Genomic DNA, 23,881 nt, shown 5'->3' on the forward strand with positions numbered 1-23,881 from the left:
TATATTTTATGTGTAATATAAGTTAAGTTGACCGATAGAATATTATGTTTACTTGTATTACAGCTTCAGTGATGTATATACCATATACCTGGTGTACTAATACAAATATTATATTATGACGATAAGAAGTCTTTCAACTCTTTGAATCGTTGTATTTCAAAAACAGTGGCTCTTAGGAAAAAAACTATTAAGATATTTTTTATAGATATTTATCTAACCTACATTTTTTGTTAGAGCTAATTTTACGATAAAACTTACCGTTTCGCTGAAAAACGCTAAAAACCATATTTGGTGACCTTTGACCCCGCGTAAATTTTTTAGCACGGGTCGGATTTATGAGGACTTTTTAGATTTCATTTTTAATGGTATTTTGAACAATCCTACCAATTTTCAGCTTGATGGTAATTATTATAGCCTCACTCCTATTTTTGAGTCTAACTAGACCGGTCTACTATAATATCGGCCGCATTATAAAACCCTTACCCACCAAAATCTATAAAAATCGTGCAAGCCGTTTCCAAGATTATTTCACTTATAGATTCTGACCAATAGAAACCTATAAGAATAAAAATTACAGTAATAATTTTGGATAAATTCGTTCATGGACTGTCGAGTGGATAGGACGTGCTAGCATACGCTCTACGCTCTGTGACATCGGTGTTTCTACATAAATTATTTAATTTTCATTATTAGATAAGTATAATATTAGTTTGTGCTAAGAGGACTGTAAGTACATTTTACTTTTCTGGATTTTTATACCCCGGACACAAACCATTCCTGCACCACTGGCGGCGGGGGACCGCCACCACCTGATGATTTCAATAAAGTTATCCGACCCAATGTTCTTGTTGAAGATATTATTGTTCATGAAGACGTTGATATGAGTTTATGTAAAAATAATAATCAAATCAATGAAATATCTGCTAACGATACACTCAACAAAAACTCGGAATCAGACAAAAACTCGTACGATAAACAACGTCTATTAAACCAACTTTCAAATAGATTTAAACCTAATAATCCAGGACCGTATCATGTTTTTGTTCAAAGTGACAGTTTAATATTGGAAATTTACATCCAATGAAATTGGGTGAAAAATTAATGAGTTTAAAAGAATATGATAATAATATTATAGAAATTAGTACGGTTGGTCGGAATCGCATAAAAATTGAATTAAATTTGGGCAGTGTTGCCAATAAACTGATTGAAGATCCATTCTTTCAACAAAATAATTTACTTGCTTATATTCCCGGCCATCTTATAGAAAAACGTGGGTTAGTCAGGTCAGTTGATACTTCTTATAGCGAGGAGGCTTTCCTACAAATTATTAATTCTAATGTACCTGTTAAAAAAGTAAAACGCATGACTAGAGTTGTTCAAAAAGATAGCAATATCGAACGGGTTCCCCGTCAAATGATCATTGTTACGTTTGAAGAAAAATTGATTCCCCAATTTATTTATATTAATAAAGTTAGATGTCCTGTAGAAACTTATATTAACCCAGTTATGCAATGTTTTCGATGTCTTTTATTTGGCCATTCTGGCGCGCAGTGTAGGGGTAAGAAAAGATGCAGGAACTGTGGGTCAGAAAGTGAATCTGTGTGCGAATCATGCAATATTTTTGTGTTTATTGCAAAAATAATAGTCATAATTCTACTTATAGGGAATGTCCAAAATGTAAAAAGCAAACTAGAATCAAGGAAGCAATGTCTAATTTGAATATAACTTTTAAAGAAGCTGAAAAAAACTATTAACAATCCGGCCTATTCCAGCCTCATACATAAAAATAAATTTGCTCCATTAATTGATTCAGCTATAGAATTTCCATCGCTAAAAACTTCCGCAGCACAATATTCTCCACGTAACAATTCTTCTAGATCTAACCTTTCGTCAACCAATGATCAACCATCTTCCCCTAAACCCTTGGTAAAAAAAAGAAAAACTAGTGATTCTTTTCTCAATTTCCCGCCAATTAGACGTGAATATAACTAGCTTTTGCGCAGGACCAGTTTTCAAATTTGGAAAAGAGTCGGAAAATGATTTTTCAACACTTAAACAACAATTAATTACGATGTTAACAAGTTTTTTCCAACAATTTTCACAAAATCCATCATCAAGTAGTACTTTAAATTTTAAAGATATGGAGTTTGAAAATAAAATTAAAAATATTGTTGATAATATATTTAAACCCTAAAACAAAAACAACTGTAAATATGTCATTTTATGGTGGCTCCTACCTTCTGAGCCACCTTAGATAATTAAGGGTTGGTTATCCCCTACCATAAGGGTTGATGAAATAACTCGTATCACCGTAGATGCATTTATTTTGTAAGTTAGAGTGCTAACGGTAAAGAGCTGGTGGTACGTTAGTTCTCAGTAGCTGTGATGTTTTCCCTTTGGGATCTCAAATATTAATGACTTACTCTTCGCAATGGAATTAGAAAATAATAATTAGTCTTCTCCTGTTTATTGTTTTGGTATATAATGAAAGTAAGATTGTTTTGGTTAAAAGCGCTGAGTCGACTAGGTTATAAAAATAATGAATACTATTGTTATTTCAAACCGACCTTGGTCAAACCTAAACTGTTACACCGATATGTGCTAATGTAGGTCGATCGTATTTACTATCAACAAACGTAGTTTGTTTTGCTAAAGACATTTTTAATTATTAAAAGGATTTGTTTTAATAAGAAGATTACTAAGAGATGCCGTGTATCCCAACACAATTTAAACAAAATTTAAAGATTATTCAATGGAACGCTAGATCTTTTAAAGCTGACAAAAACTCTTTACACCAAATTTTATTGGAGGAAAAGTTTGATATTGCAATAATTTCTGAAACATGGTATAAACCTACTGATAACATTAAGTTTAATAACTTTAAAGTCATTGCAGTTAATAGAGATAAAGGTTTTGGAGGAGTTGCGATTTTCATTTCTCATAAAATTATATACGAAGCCATTCGATTTAATTATAATTTTAATCCAAAAATTGAAGTTTGTGGAGTCAATATCACTCTTGATAGCAACAAAATAAGTATAGTAAGCGTATATAAGCCATCCGATGTTAGAGTGAAATCCAAAGACTACATAAACTTATTTGGTCAAATAAAATATGACTGCATAATAGGAGGTGACTTTAATTCCCATCACGGCATGAGGGGATCGCCTGCTTGCTCTCATGATGGCAAAATTTTGGTGGACGCTTTAGATCATTTTTCAAACTTGATTGTCATAAACGACGGATCTGCCACAAGGATTTCCCCGCCTAGCCAGGTTAAATCTGCTGTAAATCTCACAATTATCTCATCTAAGTTATGTCCTACGCTTGGTTGGTCTGTCAGTCAGGACACGTACGGATCAGATCATTATCTAATCGTTATTACGCTTAATAACTATTATTACAATGACACAATCACATCCCCATTATCTAGATGGTCTATGAATAATGACAATTGGTCCGTATATACAGCTGAAATAGAGAAATCATTTTTCACGCCACCAAACTGTAGTGATACCAACAATATGTGTATATTTTTAATGGAAGATTACCAACGCTGCTAACAAAGCTTGCAAAATTATAAGACCATGCTCAAATATGCCATTAAAATCACCTAAATGGTGGGACAAGGAGTGCTCTGAGATATCGTATAAAAGAAAAATTGCATGTAAAACATACAAGAAAAATATGTGTCTGACAAATTTTGTTGAATATCAAAAACTAAATGCTCAATGTAAACGTACCTTTAAACAAAAATGTAAAAACAGTTGGGCCAACTTCTGTATTAATCTAAATCGACAAACTAATCCAAATGAAATATGGGATAGAATTAAGAAAATAAAAAAAAAAATAAAAATCTTTATGTGCACGACGAAGCTATTGTTGAAGAATTGTTTCATAAAACAGCTCCTTCCTATGTTCCGTCACCAATATATCTCACGGAAGATGAATTTAACTAACATTTTTTGTTATCTCCCATTAGTATCCATGAACTAATTGCTAATATCAAATGTTCTAAAAGATCCTCTCCTGGGATTGATCGTATCAATTATCTTATGATATCTTACTTGCCTACAATAGCCCTTCAGTTTCTCCTTGATGTTTTTAACAATATTTTAATTAAAGGGGATAACTGTGATTCATTGAAGCAGTGTCTTGTAATACCTATTCCAAAAGCTAATGATCCTAATGTCCTAAGACCCATATCTCTAATGTCATGTATATTGAAAACATTTGAACGAGTCATGAAAAACAGATTGGAATGGTGGATGGAAAGTAACAATCTCTACCCAGACGGCCAGCTTGGGTTTCGTAGAGGAAAAGGTACTATGGATTGCATTTCACACTTAGCAACCGATATCCAGTTAACTTACTCTAAAAACCAATATATTGCTGCTTTATTTGTGGATATTTCTTGTGCATATGATAATGTTATTCTCGACCTACTGTTTGAGCAACTTGTTAAACTAGGAGTGCCGAGTAAATGCGCTTATGTCCTAGTCAATCTATTTACAAATAGACAAGTCCATATGCGGCTAAATAATTCATTGACCGGCCCAAGGATAGTTAACAAAGGTTTACCCCAGGGCTCAGTTCTTAGTCCTTTGCTCTTTAACTTGTATTCTTTAAATTTACATACTATGGGAATGGAGTGTAACATCTTACAATATACTGATGACTTCTGTTTCTATGTTGAGAAAAATACTTATCAGCAATGTGTTAATGACCTTAAAGTAAATATGTTTTACTGTAAAAAGTATTTTGATGACCATGGACTTGATATCTCACCTAAGAAGTCAGGTGTGGTATTTTTTTCGAGACAAAGGTTACCAAAAATTAGTAATTTAGAACCATCACAGCTGGAGATCCCTGTAGTGTATATAATAGTTTTACATACCTAGGTGTTACCTTGGATTCTAAATTAACCTGGAATGAGCATATTAATAAATGCAGTAACAAATGTGAAAAAAGCCTCAATATTCTTAAGGCCGTTAATCGATACGATTGGGGAGCAGACCCGAAAATAAACTTATTATTTTACAGAGCATATACCAGATCAATTTTTGATTATGGAAGTTTTCTTTATGGATCTGCGACAAAATCTCGTTTGATTAAACTGGATCGAATTCAATTCAAAGCCTTAAGGTTAGTCCTAGGAGCCCTCAAATTTACTCCTACACCAGCTCTTCTGGCAGAATGTAACGAGCCTCCATTACATTTAAGACGCCTATTGTTGGCAGAAAAATTTATTCTTAAATGCGAGTTTAATAAACAAAATAGCTTGTTACAAAAAATATCTTGCCTCTCTGTTGGAAATCTAACAAACAAATGGTGGGCAAAGAAAAACTCTCCGACCCTATCTATTGCTTTTCCCAAATAATCACATTATTCATTTAATGGAGAAGGTATTCCATTTTTTGCTCTAATTATGACATACTGTATTAATATAAACCTATTGTAATAATTCCTTCACATAGTTCAGTTGTCCACGAAAATTTAGTAGAACAGGATAAGCTTCAGTCTAACCACTCTTGTAAAATTTATACCGATGGCTCAAAATCGTCTGCCGGTGTTGGCTGTGCCTTTTATATAGAAAATACTAAGGATTATTTTCAGTATAAATTAAAATCAGATTGCTCAATATTCACAGCTGAACTGGTAGCCATTGTCAAGACATTAGATTGGATAGTTAATACCACATTAAATTTCAAAAGGTATATAATTCTGTCCGACTCACAATCCGTCCTCCTCGCATTAAGACACTTCTCTAAACACATATATACCAACAGACTATATAAGATAAGGTTACTAAGTTTGCTAAGAAGAAATGTCTGCTTTGTGTGGGTAAAAGGTCACTAATATTTCAGGCAATGAGAAAGTAGACCATTTTGCTAAAGACGCCACTTTAGTGGGCCTAGAATACAATGAGTTGCCCAAATGGGATATAGTTGCAGCTAGGAAGAAACATGTTAGATTTAGTTGGGAAATTGAGTGGCAATCCTTTACTAACAGTAGCAAAAATACATATTGCAATAATATATCCAACTCTTCCGTCTTACTCTCCTAAGGAGAGAAGTCCCATCTCTCGAAAAATTTACACCATGTACGTTAGATGCCTTTTTGGACATGCTACAATAAACTCATACCTGTATAAAATTAAACTATCAGAAACAGATACATGTGAATGTGACGGCAGTTTTGATGACCTTAACCACTGAATGTTCCAGTGTCGGTATAATCAAGAAGCAATAAAATTTTTATTTCAAGCCATCTCCCAACAAAAAATCATATTACCATTGAACGTCGCTTTTCTCCTATATTTAAGTAGTCGTAACCCAACCATTAGATCAACTTTATGGGAATTTTTCAAACGGACCAATCGGAAAATTTAAATCCTCTCTTCAAACAGTGTTGCGTGAATGCGAAATGTTAGGGCCGTAGTTGTATTTTCCTACTGTTTTTCCTTTTATGTTATTTACCTTTAACCGTTGCCTGTATTGTCTGTTTAAAAAAAAAGTCGCTATGACGGGCACCTTAGCGTGTGTCCATGTTATTCCTTGTTGTACAATCTTCGATAGTGTTTCCAATGGGAAGGTTAGGAAATCAAGTGAATGTGCGTAATGGAAATTGACCGGCGTAATCTATATTATTTTACTGTAAACATATATATGTATATATGTATTATTATAAAATGTAATTTTTTACTTATTAATAAATTGTCTGGCTAAATAGGTCTTGAACCTAATGCCAAAAAAAAAATTGATAATTTCCCATCGACAAGTATTTTACGTCAGATCCCTTCGTTGCTACGCAAAAATACATTCAGTGACATTAATGACAATTAATGTTTACAACTTGTCACAGAGAACAACAAGAAGCAGGTTTAGCAAATATTCAGGCAAAGATATCAATAAAATATTAAATAAATGATTTAAAAAGACAGTTTTATGCATGAAATAATCTTACCGAATTACCCTCGAGCTCGAATTATCAATTTGGTTTGCCCTCGTGACACTATAAGTAACATAGTTTCAATCCCCTTCGGGTCGTGAAATTAAAATTGTCAAAATGTCACTCGGGATACAAATCGATAATTTTAGAGCTCTCGAGTAATTACTACTGCAAATTACACTGACCCATTTGTCTATTCGACAATAATTATCGCTTGATTATAGCGATTATTTCATTCATAGGAGATTCTGACCAATAGAAAGCTACATAAATCTAAATTAAATCGATAATTTTTGATAATTTCCCGTCGTCAAGTATATTACGTCAGATGCCCTTCGTTGCTACGAAAAAATACATTCAGTGACATTAATGACAATTAATGTTTTAAAAATTATAAAAGTGATGACTTTCAACCGTCAAATTAATATTTATAACAACTGTGTGTTTAATTGTACTAATTTGTACTTACATAAAAAATTACAATAAAATTTTGGTGTTGAACAGTTTTATTCATGAAATAATTTCAACAAATTGCACTCGATCTCTAAAATTAATATAGAATTTTAGAGCTCTTGTGCAATTACTACTGATAATTGCATAGTAGAAATCGAAAATTGCACTGTCATGAAAACTCAAGACTGCTTCTAACAGAAAACTGCTTGGAAGACAGGAAAATGGTTCAAAAATATGGCCGTTCGCAGAAATATGATAGGACAATGGACTTCCCTCCAGGATGAAAAAAAAAAGAACGGGTTTAAATAACAAAAAACTGAAAATAACCAATCATTCTTTATGTGCGACCGATGTTTCAAAATTGGCGAAGGAAAGAGTTGAGGAACAGCAACTCATAAAAATAACCGGGCATTCCAACACAAAAACTATATCTTCTTACCTGCAGATGGACCACGAACACCATGAGATGATCATTCAAGAAATGAGAACCAATACAACGGAGTCCCAACCTAGTCGTTCCAAAAATTTAAATCCATATCCAAAGGAATCGGGAAATAATGTAAACAATTATTATAACTGTGTCTTTATTAATTATTAGTTTTTTTAAGATTGGATATTGTTGTCCTGTTAAATAAATTGTTTAGAAAATTATTATTTCTTCATTTGATAGTTTCACTTTCTTCGAGTAATTTTCTCCCTAAATTACACTCGTGCCATTTTGGCATTTTCCAATTTTGGCTCAGCAAATTAACTCTAGTAGTTTTTAGTCAATACGCTTTCAAGCAAAATTATCGATAATTTTGCTGCACTTGTGTAATTACCCCCGATAGTTTAGGGTTTCCATACATAAAACTCATTCCGTATGCTTTTAAATTACCCTTTTCACCCAGTATGTACTGCCATATGTCTTTTTAAATTACTGTTTCACGGTTTCTCACCAGTATGCACTCTCATATGCATACACTAGTGGCCAAAATTCTGGAAACTTTACAAAAATTTTAGTTTTGTTAGCAGCATTCATCTCGATGAAACTTGTTGCATTCGATTCGTAAAAGCCTTGGGAAACTTTGTGAACTAAAGTGATGATGACGAAATGAAAATTGCATTATTCGCGAACTCAATCGACTATAGGTGGCAGCAGAGCCGTGCGGTACATCTTTTCAATATGATGCAAGTCTTCGAAATGCCGCCCCCTAAATATTATTGCAGCTTAATACTAGTACTCGTATTTATTTTTATTAAATGAAATTACACAAAATGAACGAAAACTTTTATTTTAAAAACAAAACATACTTTAAATTAAATGAAATAATATGTATTAACATTAAATCACATTTATGAAAATTACAATTTTATCCTTTTGATTTTAATTTTGGCAAACTCGTCAATCAGATCGGTGTAGTCTAAAGTAGCAGCTAGTGGGGACTCTATTGAAATAAGTGCTAATTTTTTTTAGTTTTGTTTGTCTTATGGAGCTTCGTAAATAGTTTTTAATCATTTTTAATTTTGAAAAACTTCTTTCCCCAAGCTACAGAGACAGAGTGTTAATAAAATTTTTAGCGCTGGTACTTTCGGCACCTCGCATGACAAAATTCCTCTAACCGGGTTTTAATCGGAACAGATAATACCGCCCCTTAGTGATACAACTATATTTGGGTATAAAGAAATTAGGTTATTTTGGCACAAATAGTTCAAAACCTCTAAAGGTTTCATGGAGTATGGTATCATTTGGGATAAATCATGCAATAAATCTTCTAGAAAATCATTTGCCTCTATATCCGATTCTTTTTCTATAAAAAGTATTGAATGAATATTTTCTAGTATTTTATCATCTTTCCTTTTTCTTATATTTCCCTCAATTTAAAAATATATCAAACTTTAAAATTTTTATTATGAGTTTCTAAAAGCGAAAATCGATCAATCAAAGAATTAAAGGCAATGTTTAAAATATAGATGAAAAAATTTACAAATTTATCTTTCTCTGTTGAGAGCTAATCCATAGATCAAATTGACGCATTTTTCTCTTGCCTCAATATTCGTTTTCAGCAGGAAATTCGGAACTTATTTACAAGATTTTCTGCAATTTCATTATCAGTAATTTTCATTTGGTCATAGCCAAATTGTCAGTAAATTTTAATTTTTCCATAGTTTCTGACATTTTTACACAATATGACAAATTTATAGTTACAACAGATGTTACATATTCGAGACTTAATTTATATAAAATAAAATATCATGCCAAAGACTACACCGCATATAAATTTATAATTTTTAATATTTTTTACTAATCCTCGTGCTTTGACTTTAGTTTCTGAATTATTGTTGACGTCTTCTATTATTTCGAATAAGGCATTATATATTTCACAAAATTGAAATCTTGGAGATTTCAATGCATATATTCGACTTAACCATCTAGTAGTACTCAACGGTTTTAGTGTTAGTTGTGAAACATGTTTTTTTCAGAACTTCCCAACGCTTTGTAAAACCAGAAAAAAAGTTTACAGTTCTTGTATAATACAAAAAAAGTTTGTTTCTGTGAAAAAAAGACGCTGCGTCATTTATGACTGAGTTGGCATGCGCAGGGCACGTAAAGGCCCTCGGATATTTTTCAAATATTCTGTTTTGCACACCCTTTCTTATTCCTTTCATATTAACCCCGTTATCATAACCTTGTCCTCTGAGTTGTTTTAACAAGAACTATTTTTTCCAAATTTGTCAAAATAAGTTCTGTTAAACCTTCACCATTTAAATATTTTCGGCTGACACTTGGTCCTATATATACTTTTAATTATTGAATGGCTCAATTTGTATTTTGATTTTACTGATTATGCCGCCCCCTTGTGATGCCGCCTGATGCGGTTGCCTCACCGCATCATAGCACCGCACAGCCCTGGGTGGCAGTGCAGTTGCATGAAAATGGCCGATGTAATTGGGATATCGTATTTTTCTATAATTAATATTGTTATTGATGTAATTAATTAATATAAATAAATTATTTATTAAATGAACACATCCTACAAGCTTTCAAACGACGTCCATACATAGGTTAACGGATGATTGGTTTATATTTTGATCCCAATTCCTCTAGTTGCAAATAAGGGGCAGCACCCTCGCTTGAGCTCGCGAATTGAACAAAGAAATTGCATTTTCCGAAATGCATTTCGAAGTGTTGAAAAATGATAAATTTGTAATTCGGAAATAACTGACATAAATTAGTTCATTACTACTCGGAGGTTTTTGGGTTCGCTGAACACGAATATGATGACGACGATGGCCTCCGAGGCACCAGATACCTAAAAGACCATCGGAGACATCGGTGCCTCGGAGACACCATAATAATGAACTCATTTATGTCAATTATTTTCGAATTACAAATTTATCATTTTTCAACACTTCGAAATGCCTATCGGAAAATGCATTTTCTTTGTTCCATAATGCAATTTTCATCTCGCCATTATCACTTTAATTGATACAATGCCAATATAGTGTTCCAAAAATTTAAATCCACATCGGGAAATAATGCAAATAATCCTTATAACTTTGTCTTTAATAGTTATTAGTTTTTTGAAGATTGGGTATTGTTGTCGTGTTAAATAAATTGTTTAGAAAACTATTATTTCTTCATTTAATAGTTTCACTTTCTTCGAGTAATTTTCTCCCTAAGTTACACTCGCGCATCAAAATAACCAAATAATTTAGCTTTCAAGTGTATTGTCTTTTAAAAACTACTCTCGTTAATTTTTACATTTTGGCTCAGCAAATGAACTCTAGTAGTTTTTAGGCAATATGCTATCAAGCAAAATTATCGATAATTTTGATGCACTTGTGTAATTACCCCCGATAATTGAGCGTTTCCATACATAAAACTCACTCTGCATGCTTTTAAATTACCCTTTACACCCACTATGTACTGTCATATGGCTTTTTAAATTATTCTCTATTGAAAACTGTTTAAAACAAATTTTACATTCAAATGGTTTTTCACCAGTGTGCACTCTAATATGCGATTTTAAATTACCCTTTGTTAAAAACTGTTTGGTGCAAATTTCACATCCATATATGGTTTTTCACCAGTATGCACTCTCATATGCGATTTTAAAACTTGTCTCGATGAAAACTGTTTGATGCAGATTTCACATCCAAATGGTTTTTCACCAGTATGCACTCTGATATGTAATCGCAAATGTTGTTTTGTTGGAAATTGTTTGGAGCACATTTCACAATCAAATGGTTTTTCGCCAGTATGCACTCTCATATGCGATTTTAAAACTTGTCTCGATGAAAACTGTTTGATGCAGATTTCACATCCAAATGGTTTTTCACCAGTATGCACTCTGATATGTAATCGCAAATGTTGTTTTGTTGGAAATTGTTTGGAGCACATTTCACAATCAAATGGTTTTTCGCCAGTATGCAATCTCATATGCGATTTTAAAACTTGTCTCGATGAAAACTGTTTGGTGCAAATTTCGCATAAAAACGGTTTTTCACCAGTATGCACGATCATATGAATTTTTAACTGACCCTTTCTTAAAAACTGTTTGGTACAAATTTCGCATACAAACGGTTTTTCACCAATATGCACTCTCATATGCGATGTTAAACTATTCTTTGTTGAATACTGTTTGGTGCAAATTTCACATCCAAATGGTTTTTGATCAGAATGCACTGTCATATGTGCTTTTAAAAGGTCCGTTCTGGAAAACTGTTTGGTGCAAATTTCACATTTAAATGGTTTTTCACTAGTATGCACTCTCATATGCCTTTTTAAATCGCGTTCCATTGAAAACTGTTTGGTGCAAATTTCACAACCAAATGGTTTTTCATCAGTGTGCACTTGAATAATATGTGCTTTTAAACCGATCTTTGTTGAAAAATTTTTGGTGCAAATTTCACATTCAAATGGTTTTTCACCAGTATGCACTATCATATGCCTTTTTAAATCGTGTTTCATTGAAAACTGTTTGGTGCAAATTTCACAACCAAATGGTTTTTCATCAGTGTGCACTTGAATAATATGTGCTTTTAAACCTCGTTTTGTTGAAAATTTTTTGGTGCAAATTTCACATTCAAATGGTTTTTCACCAGTATGCACTCTCATATGCATTTTTAAATCGTATTTCATTGAAAACTGTTTGGTGCAAATTTCACAACCAAATGGTTTTTCATCAGTGTGCACTTTAATAATATGTGCTTTTAAATCAATCTTTGTTGAAAATTTTTTGCTGCAAATTTCACATTTAAATCGTTTTTCACCAGTATGCCTTGTCATATGCAATTTTAAAGTATGCTTTGTTGGAAACTGTTTGGCGCAAAGTTCACATTCAAATGGTTTTTCATCAGCATGCATTGCCATATGTGCTTTTAAACTACCCTTCGTTGAAATTTTTTTGGTGCAAATGGCACATTCAAATGGTTTTTCATCAGTATGCATTGCCATAATATGTGCTTTTAAATTACCCTTCGTTGAAATTTTTTTGGTGCAAATGGCACATTTAAATGGGTTTTCACCAGTATGTCTTGTCATATGCGATTTTAAAGTATGCTTTGTTGAATACTGTTTGATGCAAATTTTACATCCAAATGGTTTTTTACCAGGATGCACTGTCATATGTGCTTTTAACTTATCCTTCGTTGAAAATTTTTTGTTGCAAGTTTCACATTCAAGTGATTTTTCCTCAGTGTGTATCCTCATATGCAGTTTTAAACGATAATTGTTCGACAAAGGTTTCTTACAAATAATACATATAAAACGTTGTCCTCCAGTGTTCACATTGGTATTGCCACTTCTACCATGACCTGTTAATGGGCTATCGGCATCAGTTTTCATATCTTTGCAAGAGAAACCTAAAAGTATAATTAACTGTTATATCAGAATAATGTAATTAAATGAAAATTGATAATGTATGATTGCAGAAATTATATCTAGCCTCTTCAAGGAGATAAACACTTTAAACACGTTTGTGTACGTTTCGTTTAAAATATTGTATAATACTTTAAAGTTAGTTCTCATTTGCGTAGTGGCAACCGTTGTTAATGTCTATGATCCCCTCTCTCTCTCAAGTTTCCGAATGACTTTTATAAAGTTCATTCATACTTACAGTAACTGGCTTATGCAGAATTTAACGCCCAAACCACACGGACCACGCTGCAGCGCTACTCTGTGCATCCACAGAGTGGCTGAAACAGGCGGTTTTCTAACGCCGGCGACTACGCTGCGAAGTGGATCGTTTGGAAGGGTGCGGTGGGTAATGTAATGGGTGAGAAAAAAAAGTTTGTTCAAATGATTAAAAACTTGCCAATCTAATATTTTTTTAAAAAAAGTGTGTTCGTCAAAATCAGTGTAATGTCCATAGTTTTAAATATTTTATAAAATTTAATACTTAAATAACTTTAATACTTAAATAAACTTCATAAATGGAATTAAGAAGAACGAGACAAAAACAACTATATCACAGAAAGAAGCACATAAAAAATCAATCAGTACATCTGGTATCCTATAGGTGTAAAATAGTTTGATACAACCTGACAACCGAGTGAAAGTGAAAAACATGTTAGCTTGCAACCCCCATTTGATTGATATATTATCGTTTTGTTTTCAACAACAAACAATAAAACCTTTTTTACCTAGAATGGGACCCCACTATTTAACATAAATAAACAAACAAGATTGTGAATACCTATTTGTTTTGTTCAGTTCAAATGCATCCAATGTATAATAAAATGTAGGTAAATATAAATATGTAATTGAGAAAACATTGCTTATGGGATTTATTCTTTTCGATAGGACCTTCTTTAAAATCAGAAACAAATAATTCAAAGATGACGTCCCACGATTTTCCTTTTAATGACCTATAAATATGCCCTCGGGTTCTTGTATCACATATTATATCCGGTCGTTTTGCACTTCAATCAAAAACCGTTCCGAATTGAAATTCATTTTAGGAGCTCACCCTATAACCTCTCGTAAACATCTGTAGCGTCTACAAAAGTGGTCCGTCTGAATTGGGTTTGCCACTAGTGGACGCCACTAGCGTCTGTGGCCGGCTACACTCGCTCGTGTGGGGTGCGACGGCCACTCTACATAAGATATATATTATTGTGTTTTCAATTTATCAATCAAAGGCAAAATGAAAATTAAATTAAATTTTTTTAAAATAACGCGGGCACATAAATTTGATACACCCTGTATATTGATCTGTAAATATTTATTAGAATTTAGTTTGGATGTAAGTGGATTTTTTTTAATGAGCTTTCCGATGAACCATTAAAGACTTTTGTGAATAATTAAAGTGAAAAGGACGATGTATTCAGGTTTAAAATGGAAAAAGATTGTTTATTACGGGAACTATAGAATCCACAGGTAGAGGTAATTATCATTTTCTAGAAAAATGGTTTAAAAGAAAGTTTGGAATTTTAATATCTTTGTTTCAACCCGAGTAAATGTTGTAGGGTTCCCCGAAAGTAATTAGGATGGTCGGAATAATTTTGAAAATGACTGTTTGTTTGTCGAATGGAAAAGAGAAATGTTTCTAATTCTTGGCAATTTGGAAGGGGAAAAGTGGTTGGAATGATTGAGTGAGTTTGAAAAAGTCAGTATGTTATTGGCAGCGCTGAGGAGCGGTCGACGTTTTCGTGGATAAGTAGTTAGCAAGTACCAGTGGTTGTTTGATAGTGGAGAATAGTGCTGAAAAGTGGAACGAGAGACAGATCAAATTGAGACGAAATACCTCTTTGATTCTGTATTATTGTGAGGAGAGCAGAGAATTTTTGGAGTTCTGTTTGAATCGAGTACTGGTCAAAGAGGCTTTGGCTCGTTTTGGAGAATTGGTGCTGGTATGCTGATAGTTTTGAAGCTGGAGAACGGAGAGGGCTTTGATGAGTAGCCTTTAACATAGTCAACGAGGGAGAGCTGTTTTGGGTCACGAGAAGATATCAGAGTGAGTGAAGCAAAAGGTCAGTCAATTTATGTGAAAGAGATTTTTATGTTCGGAAACTAAAATTTTGAGTAAAAAGCATATGAATTAAAATTCCAATATTTCAAAAAGTAAATAGGAAATATAGGTAATCTTGCGAATACATAAATTTGTTTTGTTTAGTTTGTTTTACCAAAGTCATCGGGAACAAACCGATAAATTGTTTTTTTTAAGTTAAGTGGTAGAAATTTCATTCGGACATCTGTGTCCACAGGTTTTAGATTTGATAGATTTTTAGAGTATTGGTTTTGATAAATAAAAGACAATTTTGTATGGTTATTTTATGTTTTGCTTTATTTCTTTTTCCTATTTTATCCCGATTAGGATCAACTAAGAGATACTGAAACCACGAGAGAAGATAAGTATAACGTAAGATAATTCAGACAATTTTTTTAATATTATAAAAAGGCACCCTGAGATTTTTTATTCAATCTTTATGTATGATTTGCGACAATTAAATAATTAATCAAATAAATAATAATTAATATAAAATTAATAAGAAGCAGATCATAACAACATGGCGAGCCAACGTAGGACATTAAAGTATCTCTGGTTGTGAATTTGAAGGGAATAGGAAACGGAAAAACAGGTGAAGGAAAATTTATTTGCCCGTCGGAAAAAGTTGATATATTTAAAATTTTTGAAATATTTGTCTGACTTAATTTTTTTATCTAGGTACAGTTTTTACATATTTATTTTATTTTTGATTGATTTGAATTTTGAAATATTTAAAAATTTGTGGGATAAATTGAATGTATTTGGGGAGAGAAAAATTTTCGTCTCGACAGCATACAAGGTATTTTCGAATTTCATATTAGGCGGGGATAAATTTTAACTACATGTCGATAACAACCAGAAGCAAAAGAAAAGAAAACAAAAAACAAGAAGAACATTTGGAACAAGAAGAACATATAGAACAAGAAGACATTTTCGAAACAACAATCATGGCATCAGAAAATCAAGAGTTGTCAGGAATAGATAAATTATTACAACTGATGCAACTCCAGTCACAAAAAATGGATGACAATCAAAGAGAAACAAAACAAGCAATGGATGAAGCAAAACGAACAATGGATAAAAATCAGGAAGAAACATCAAAGAAAATGGATGAATCACAACAAAAAATGGAGCAAAAAATGGATGACAATCAACAGGAAACAAAACAAGCGATAGAAGAAAACAACAGAAATATAAAGAGTATCAAAAAGGAAATGATTAAAAAAATCGAAGAGATTGCAGAAAAGAGCGAGAAACAGGAGATAGAGATTAAAGAAATCAAAATCAAAATGAAGGAGATAAACAATTTCCAGAAAAAGGAACTAGAAAATTTAGAAACCAAATTTGAAAATGCTTTGCAAGAAGATAAGAAAGAAATAGAAGAAAGATTCCGAAATAATGAAAAACTAATTGATGATATCAGAAATCAACAACATTCCGGAGAAAGAAGGGAAACGATTATCCATAGTTCAGAGGAAGTGAAAATAAGATTTGGCGGGGATGTAAAAAAATTACACCCAGTAATTTTCATAAACAATTTAAAAAAGAAAATACGATACATCGGTAACTTCGAGACAGCCAAAGAAACGATAAGGAACCATCTTAAAGATGAGGCAAGTTTATGGTTCGATAGCAAAGAAGAAGAATTGGACAATTGGCATAAATTTGAACAGAAGTTCCTGAGTTATTTCTGGGGAAAAATACAACAGCTAGAAATAAACAAGGAATTGCAAAATGGGAGGTACCATGATAGAATGGGTATTTCAGAAAAAACATATGCACTACAATTATATAATAATGCAAAACATCTACAGTACAATTATTCATCCGAACAGCTAGTAGAACTGATAGCCAGACATTTTGAAGATACCTTAGAAGATCACATAACTCTACAAAACTACAAAGATATCGACAGTTTGTGCCAATTCTTACAAATACGAGAAGCAAAAATGAGAGAAAGAGAAAGAAGATCGCAAGATAATTATAGACAATGCGAAAATCGAGACTATAGAGATAGAAGACAGAACTTTAGGAGAGATTATACAAGAAGAGAAAACGAAAATAGAGACAACGGAAGAGGAAACTATGAACAAAGAAATCGGCAATGGAACGAAGACAGATATCGAGAAAACCAGAATAGAAATAACACCCGCACAAATCAAGAGGAGAGAAAGGATAATAGAAGGAATGAACAGGAAAATCGTGGAAACCGATACGGGTCTGACAGACAAAGAGAAAACAGAAGAGCGGTAAACAACACGCAAATATATGAATATGAGGATGAAGAACAGCGTCTTTTCACGAAAGCGCTCACTAAAAACAAAAGAACAAACAGGAATTTTTTGTCACCCGAAGGAATTTATTAAATTAGCAGGAAATAATGATAAAGGAAGTGGATCTAATTTAAAATTTGTAGATGGTTTTATCAATGAGAAACCGATTAAAATTATGATTCATACTGGTTCAGAAATTACTTTGATTAACAGGAAATTAATAGAAGAGGTTGATTTGACGAATTTGGTTTACAAAATTCCCAGGGTAAATTTAGTGGGCGCAAATAAACGGACTTTGGCAACAATAAATGAAGGAATACGAATAAGGGTTCGATTGGGGAAGAAATTTTATGCACTACAATGTGTTATAATACCAAACATGATGCATGATATGATCGTAGGAGTGGATGAATTGTCAGAAAAACATGGGGTGATAGATTTCAAAAATAACACGATGAAAATCACAGATGGAAAAGAAGAAGAACCTAACGTTCTGGAAATGGACAAGGAACATGAGAAACGGGAAAAGGATAATGCAGACAAAAAACAAACGGTGGAAATGAATTTGGCAATTAAGCAAGGACAGAAAAAGAAGAAAAGAAAGCAGGAGAAGATAAGTAAAAACAATGAAGCTCGGGATTCCTCGAAAAAAGAGATGAGCCCAGAAGAAGAAAAAGAAGAAAAAAGATTGACAAATGGAAATGAAGCTTGGGATTCCTCAAAAGAAGAGATGAGCCCAGAAGAAGAAAAAGAAGAAGAAAGATTGACACAAGAAAATGAAGACTGGGATTCCTCGAAAAGAGATGAGCCCAGAAGAAGAAGAGATCAGATTAGAAAAAGAGGGCGAAAAAGATACCATGGAAACTGTGGTATTTGAAGAAGAAGTATGCAAAATGGAGGAGGTAGAATACACAATAAACATGTGTAAAGAATCGGAGGAGAAAGAAATAAAATTGATATGTGGAGAAGAAAAGGAGAAGGAACTGCGTGAAATATTGAGGGAGTATGAAAATTTAATAAATGAAGAAAACAGAGTAGCCAAAAAGTATGAACATTCATTTGAGGTGAAAGACTTAGGAAATTTTCGATCGAAAACTTACCCCATCCCATATAAGTACCGACAGGAGGTGAAAGGAGAAATCAATAAAATGTTAGAAAATCAAATCATAGAGAGATGTGACTCTCCGTATATCAACCCAATCGTGATTGTTAAAAAAGCAGTGGAGAATTGAGGCTATGTTTGGATGCCCGGAATATAAATCAACACACGGTATCTCAATATGAATCCCCCCTCAACATCGAGGCTAATTTTGGGAGAATTACAGGATCACATATTTTTTCTAAAATTGACTTAAAACATAGTTTTTGGTTGATACCTTTAGCAGAAAAATGTAGAAACTACACCGCTTTTTCTATCGATGGTATTGTGTACCGATTTAAAGTAGTGCCTTTTGGGTTACAAAGTGCTTGTGCAGCACTGGTAAGAGCTCTCCATACAATATTAAACAGGTATGAAGATTTTATAGTACACTACATCGATGACTTACTAATTTTTTCACCAGATACATCGGGTCATTTAAAACACATAAAAATTATATTAGAAGAGCTGGACAAAGCCGGATTAAAATTGAATATTGAAAAATGTCAATTTTTCCAAAAAACAGTTAGTTTAGCCGAGGACCGGATAAAACTCATAGATGAATACCCAAGGCCAACGAATTTAAAAACATTGAGAGGTTTTCTTGGTACGATCAACTATTTCAAAAAGCTAATTCCTGATTTGAGCCAGAAGGAGATTCCATTGATAAAATTACTGAAGAAAGGTGTTAAATGGAATTGGAAAGAAGAACAAGAGAAAGCTTTCCAAATATTAAAAGAAGAATTCTCGAAAGGAACTAAAATATATCAGCCCATGTACAATTTACCTTTCATATTACGAACTGATGCGTCCATCCAAAAATTCGCGGGAGTTTTGTCGCAGATACAAAACAATCAAGAAGTGCCAATTTGTTTCATTTCCCGGGTGACAAAAACACACGAAAGAAAATACAGTGTGACTGAATTAGAGTTTGCTAGCGTACTTTTTTGTGTAAATAAGTTAAGGTTTTATCTATTGGGAGCAAAATTTACAATTGAAACAGATCATGCAGCTTTAGTGCATATCATGAAAAATCGACTGGTTAACAATCGTATACATCGAGGAATTTTGTTGCTGCAGGAGTATGATTTTGAGTTTCGATACATAAAAGGAAAAGACAACATTACAGCCGACGCTCTCACACGTGATGAAGACACTGGAAAAAAGGAAGGAATTGTTTTTCAGGTGGGACTAAATATCTTGACACAAGAGGAAGGTGTATTTTCGTTAAACGAAATAAGAATAAATCAAGAAGAGCTGGAGGAAAAAGAAAAATGAAGAGCGGAGAGAGAAAATGACATATTCTTCAAAAGAATCGATGGAAAGGAACTATATTTGGTAACACAGACATTGGCAGAGAGGATCATACAAAAATTACACAATGACAATGGGCATATCGGTAGCAGGAAGGTTTGGCTGGTTTTCGAGAAAACTATATCTGCCGAAAGGATTACCGGATTGCCAAAGAAGTGACCCAAAAATGCGAAATATGTCAAAAATATAAAAGCAGAAATTTCAGAAATGAAAATATTGCTAAGAATATTGTATCCCGTCAAAAATTGGATATTGTGGCAATAGATATGTTAAGTGATCTGATAATGACCACGCAAAGGAACAAGCATATTTTGGTGATGGTTGATATATTTTCAAAATACGTAAAGTTATACAGTTGCCGTACAACAAAGGGGGAAGAAATAATGAGAAAGATTGACAATTTTATAGCCCCCGTAGGAACACCAAGAAGAATTCTTTTAGACAATGCGACGTACTTCCGGAGTGAGCGTTTCAAGGGACAGCTTCAAGACAGGGGAATAGGGACAAATTTCGTCAGTATCCGACATCCTCAAAGTAATCCTTCAGAGCGTTTTATACAGGAGACTACGAAATTCCTTCGCATTGCTGCAAATGGACAACATAGACGATGGGACAGGAAAGTGGCAGAAATAGAAAACTACTTAAACACCATTCCAAGTACGGTGACAAAAGAGACTCCGGAATATATCATGAAGGGTGTTATGCCCTTACGGCCATGGGAAGAAACTGAGCAGAGGGAATACCAACGAGTTTTGGAAACTGTGCAGAGAAGGCTGCAGCGCAGTAATGAAAAATATCTCCAAAGACAAAATCATAATAGGAGACGACGTCCAGTGACTTTTCAGAAGGGAGAAAAGGTGCTTGTAAGGGCATTACGAGTATCAAATCTCACTGGGGACGCTTGCGCAAAACTAATGCCTATTTTCGAGGGTCCATACATCGTGCACAATGAAAATGGAATAAACAGTTATGTTCTGAGGCATGTGGATTCAGAAAAGATACGAGGAGTTTACAATATCCATGATGTGTACAAATACCACGAATAGAGACAAATGCATAAAAATTAAGGTAGGATAAGAGAATTAGGTTAGAATATTTTGACACAAGTTGTCGAGAGAAAATAATTTTTTTGTTGCACTTATTAATACTAATTTTATCTCAAAACAAGGCGGGGATGTTATTGTGTTTTCAATTTATCAATCAAAGGCAAAATGAAAATTAAATTAAATTTTTTTAAAATAACGCGGGCACATAAATTTGATACACCCTGTATATTGATCTGTAAATATTTATTAGAATTTAGTTTGGATGTAAGTGGATTTCTTTTTTGATGAGCTTTCCGATGAACCATTAAAGACTTTTGTGAATAATTAAAGTGAAAAGGACGATGTATTCAGGTTTAAAATGGAAAAAGATTGTTTATTACGGGAACTATAGAATCCACAGGTAGAGGTAATTATCATTTTCTAGAAAAATGGTTTAAAAGAAAGTTTGGAATTTTAATATCTTTGTTTCGACCCGAGTAAATGTTGTAGGGTTCCCCGAAAGTAATTAGGATGGTCGGAATAATTTTGAAAATGACTGTTTGTTTGTCGAATGGAAAAGAGAAATGTTTCTAATTCTTGGCAATTTGGAAGGGGAAAAGTGGTTGGAATGATTAAGTGAGTTTGAAAAAGAAGTCAGTATGTTATTGGCAGCGCTGAGGAGCGGTCGACGTTTTCGTGGATAAGTAGTTAGCAAGTACCAGTGGTTGTTTGATAGTGGAGAATAGTGCTGAAAAGTGGAACGAGAGACAGATCAAATTGAGACGAAATACCTCTTTGATTCTGTATTATTGTGAGAAGGAGAGCAGATAATTTTTGGAGTTCTGTTTGAATCGAGTCCTGGTCAAAGAGGCTTTGGCTCGTTTTGGAGAATTGGTGCTGGTATGCTGATAGTTTTGAAGCTGGAGAACGGAGAGGGCTTTGATGAGTAGCCTTTAACATAGTCAACGAGGGAGAGCTGTTTTGGGCCACGAGAAGATATCAGAGTGAGTGAAGCAAAAGGTCAGTCAATTTATGTGAGAGATTTTTATGTTCGGAAACTAAAATTTTGAGTAAAAAGCATATGAATTAAAATTTCAATATTTCAAAAAGTAAATAGGAAATATAGGTAATCTTGCGAATACATAAATTTGTTTTGTTTAGTTTGTTTTACCAAAGTCATCGGGAACAAACCGATAAATTGTTTTTTTTTTAACTAGAATAAATTTAAGTGGTAGAAATTTCATTCGGACATCTGTGTCCACAGGTTTTAGATTTGATAGATTTTAGAGTATTGGATAAATAAAAGACAATTTTGTATGGTTATTTTATGTTTTGCTTTATTTCTTTTTCCTATTTTATCCCGATTAGGATCAACTAAGAGATACTGAAACCACGAGAGAAGATAAGTATAACGTAAGATCATTCAGACAATTTTTTTAATATTATAAAAAGGCACCCTGAGATTTTTTATTCAATTTTTATGTATGATTTGCGACAATTAAATAATTAATCAAATAAATAATAATTAATATAAAATTAATAAGAAACAGATCATATATATACAGCATGTCTACTTAAGTTGGAAACATATGGGAAACTTTTTTATTATTAATTTTACAAAAAAAAGTTATTCCTTATAAAAAGTTCTGCATACCCCAAAACCTAAGATTCAATCATCAGATATAAAATTTTCTCAATATTATACGAGGTATGTAAAAAAATATGAATTTCGGTCAAGGGTAAAGTACCTTTATTTCTCTCAATATCGAAAATTCTTATGATAAAAAGTTGTTTGAAATTAAAAACTAAGATCAAATATGCAATTACATGCTTCTAATTGAAAAACAAATTTTTTCTCAAATTTATGGTTACCCAACATCGTTTTTAATTATTACAAATATGATAACTCGTTTATTATTCATTTTACGAAAAAAAGTTATTCTTCATAAAAAGCTTTGCATGGTCTAAAATCTAAGACACAACCATGATATATCAACTTTTATTAATTTTATACGAGGTGTGTCAAGAAATAAGAAATTCGCTCAAGATTATAGTACCTTTATGTTTCACAATATTTCAATTAGAAGGATGTTATTGCAAATTGAAACATAGTTTTTAATTCTAAACAACTTTGTTAATAACCGTTTTCAATATTGTGAAAAATAAAGGTACTTTACTCTTGAGTGAAATTCATATTTTTTGACATACCTCGTATAAAATTAATAAAATGTGATATCCGATGGTTGCATCTTCGGTCATAGGACATACAGAGCTTTTTATAAAGAATACCTTTTTTTCGCAAAAGTAATAATAAAAGAGTTATCGTATGTGAAACAAATAAAAACAAAGTTAGTATCAATATATTTGAGAAAAATTTGGAAAATATTTTTTTCCAATTAGAAGCATGTAATTGCATATTTGATCTTAGTTTATATTTCCAAACAACTTTTCATAATAAGAATTTTCAATATTGAGAGAAATAAAGGTACTTTACTCTTGAACGAAGTTCATATTTTTTGACATACCTCGTATAATATTTAAAAAATTTGATATCTGATGATTGAATCTTAGGTTTTAGAGCATGCAGAACTTTTTGTAAAGAATAACTTTTTTTCGTAAAATGCATAACAAAAAAGTTTCCCGTATGTTTCCAACTTAAGTAGACACGCTGTATATATTGATGTGATCTTGATTATTGATATGAGATAATATTCTTATGTCATTTAATTTAATGAATGTATTTATAATAATCTA

At 32.7% G+C, this 23,881-nt stretch overlaps 1 protein-coding gene across 2 annotated transcripts in view; it reads right to left on the minus strand.

Annotated features, from left to right (window-relative positions):
• Nucleotides 1-7,971: 7,971 nt before the first annotated feature.
• LOC126892293 (zinc finger protein 260-like) overlaps nt 7,972-23,881 on the minus strand; it is a 97,296-nt gene continuing 81,386 nt past the window's right edge. Inside the window, exon 3 of one of the 2 annotated variants that reach the window (XM_050661794.1) lies at nt 7,972-12,435. In XM_050661794.1, coding sequence (XP_050517751.1) covers nt 11,429-12,435 — 1,007 coding nt within the window. In that variant the 3' untranslated portion in view covers nt 7,972-11,428. Of the gene's footprint in view, nt 13,252-23,881 lie in introns of both variants that reach the window. The other variant, XM_050661795.1, reaches the window with a different exon arrangement.

The sequence above is a fragment of the Diabrotica virgifera genome, chromosome 9, assembly GCF_917563875.1.
Source record: "Diabrotica virgifera virgifera chromosome 9, PGI_DIABVI_V3a".
Taxonomy (NCBI): Eukaryota; Metazoa; Arthropoda; class Insecta; order Coleoptera; family Chrysomelidae; genus Diabrotica; species Diabrotica virgifera.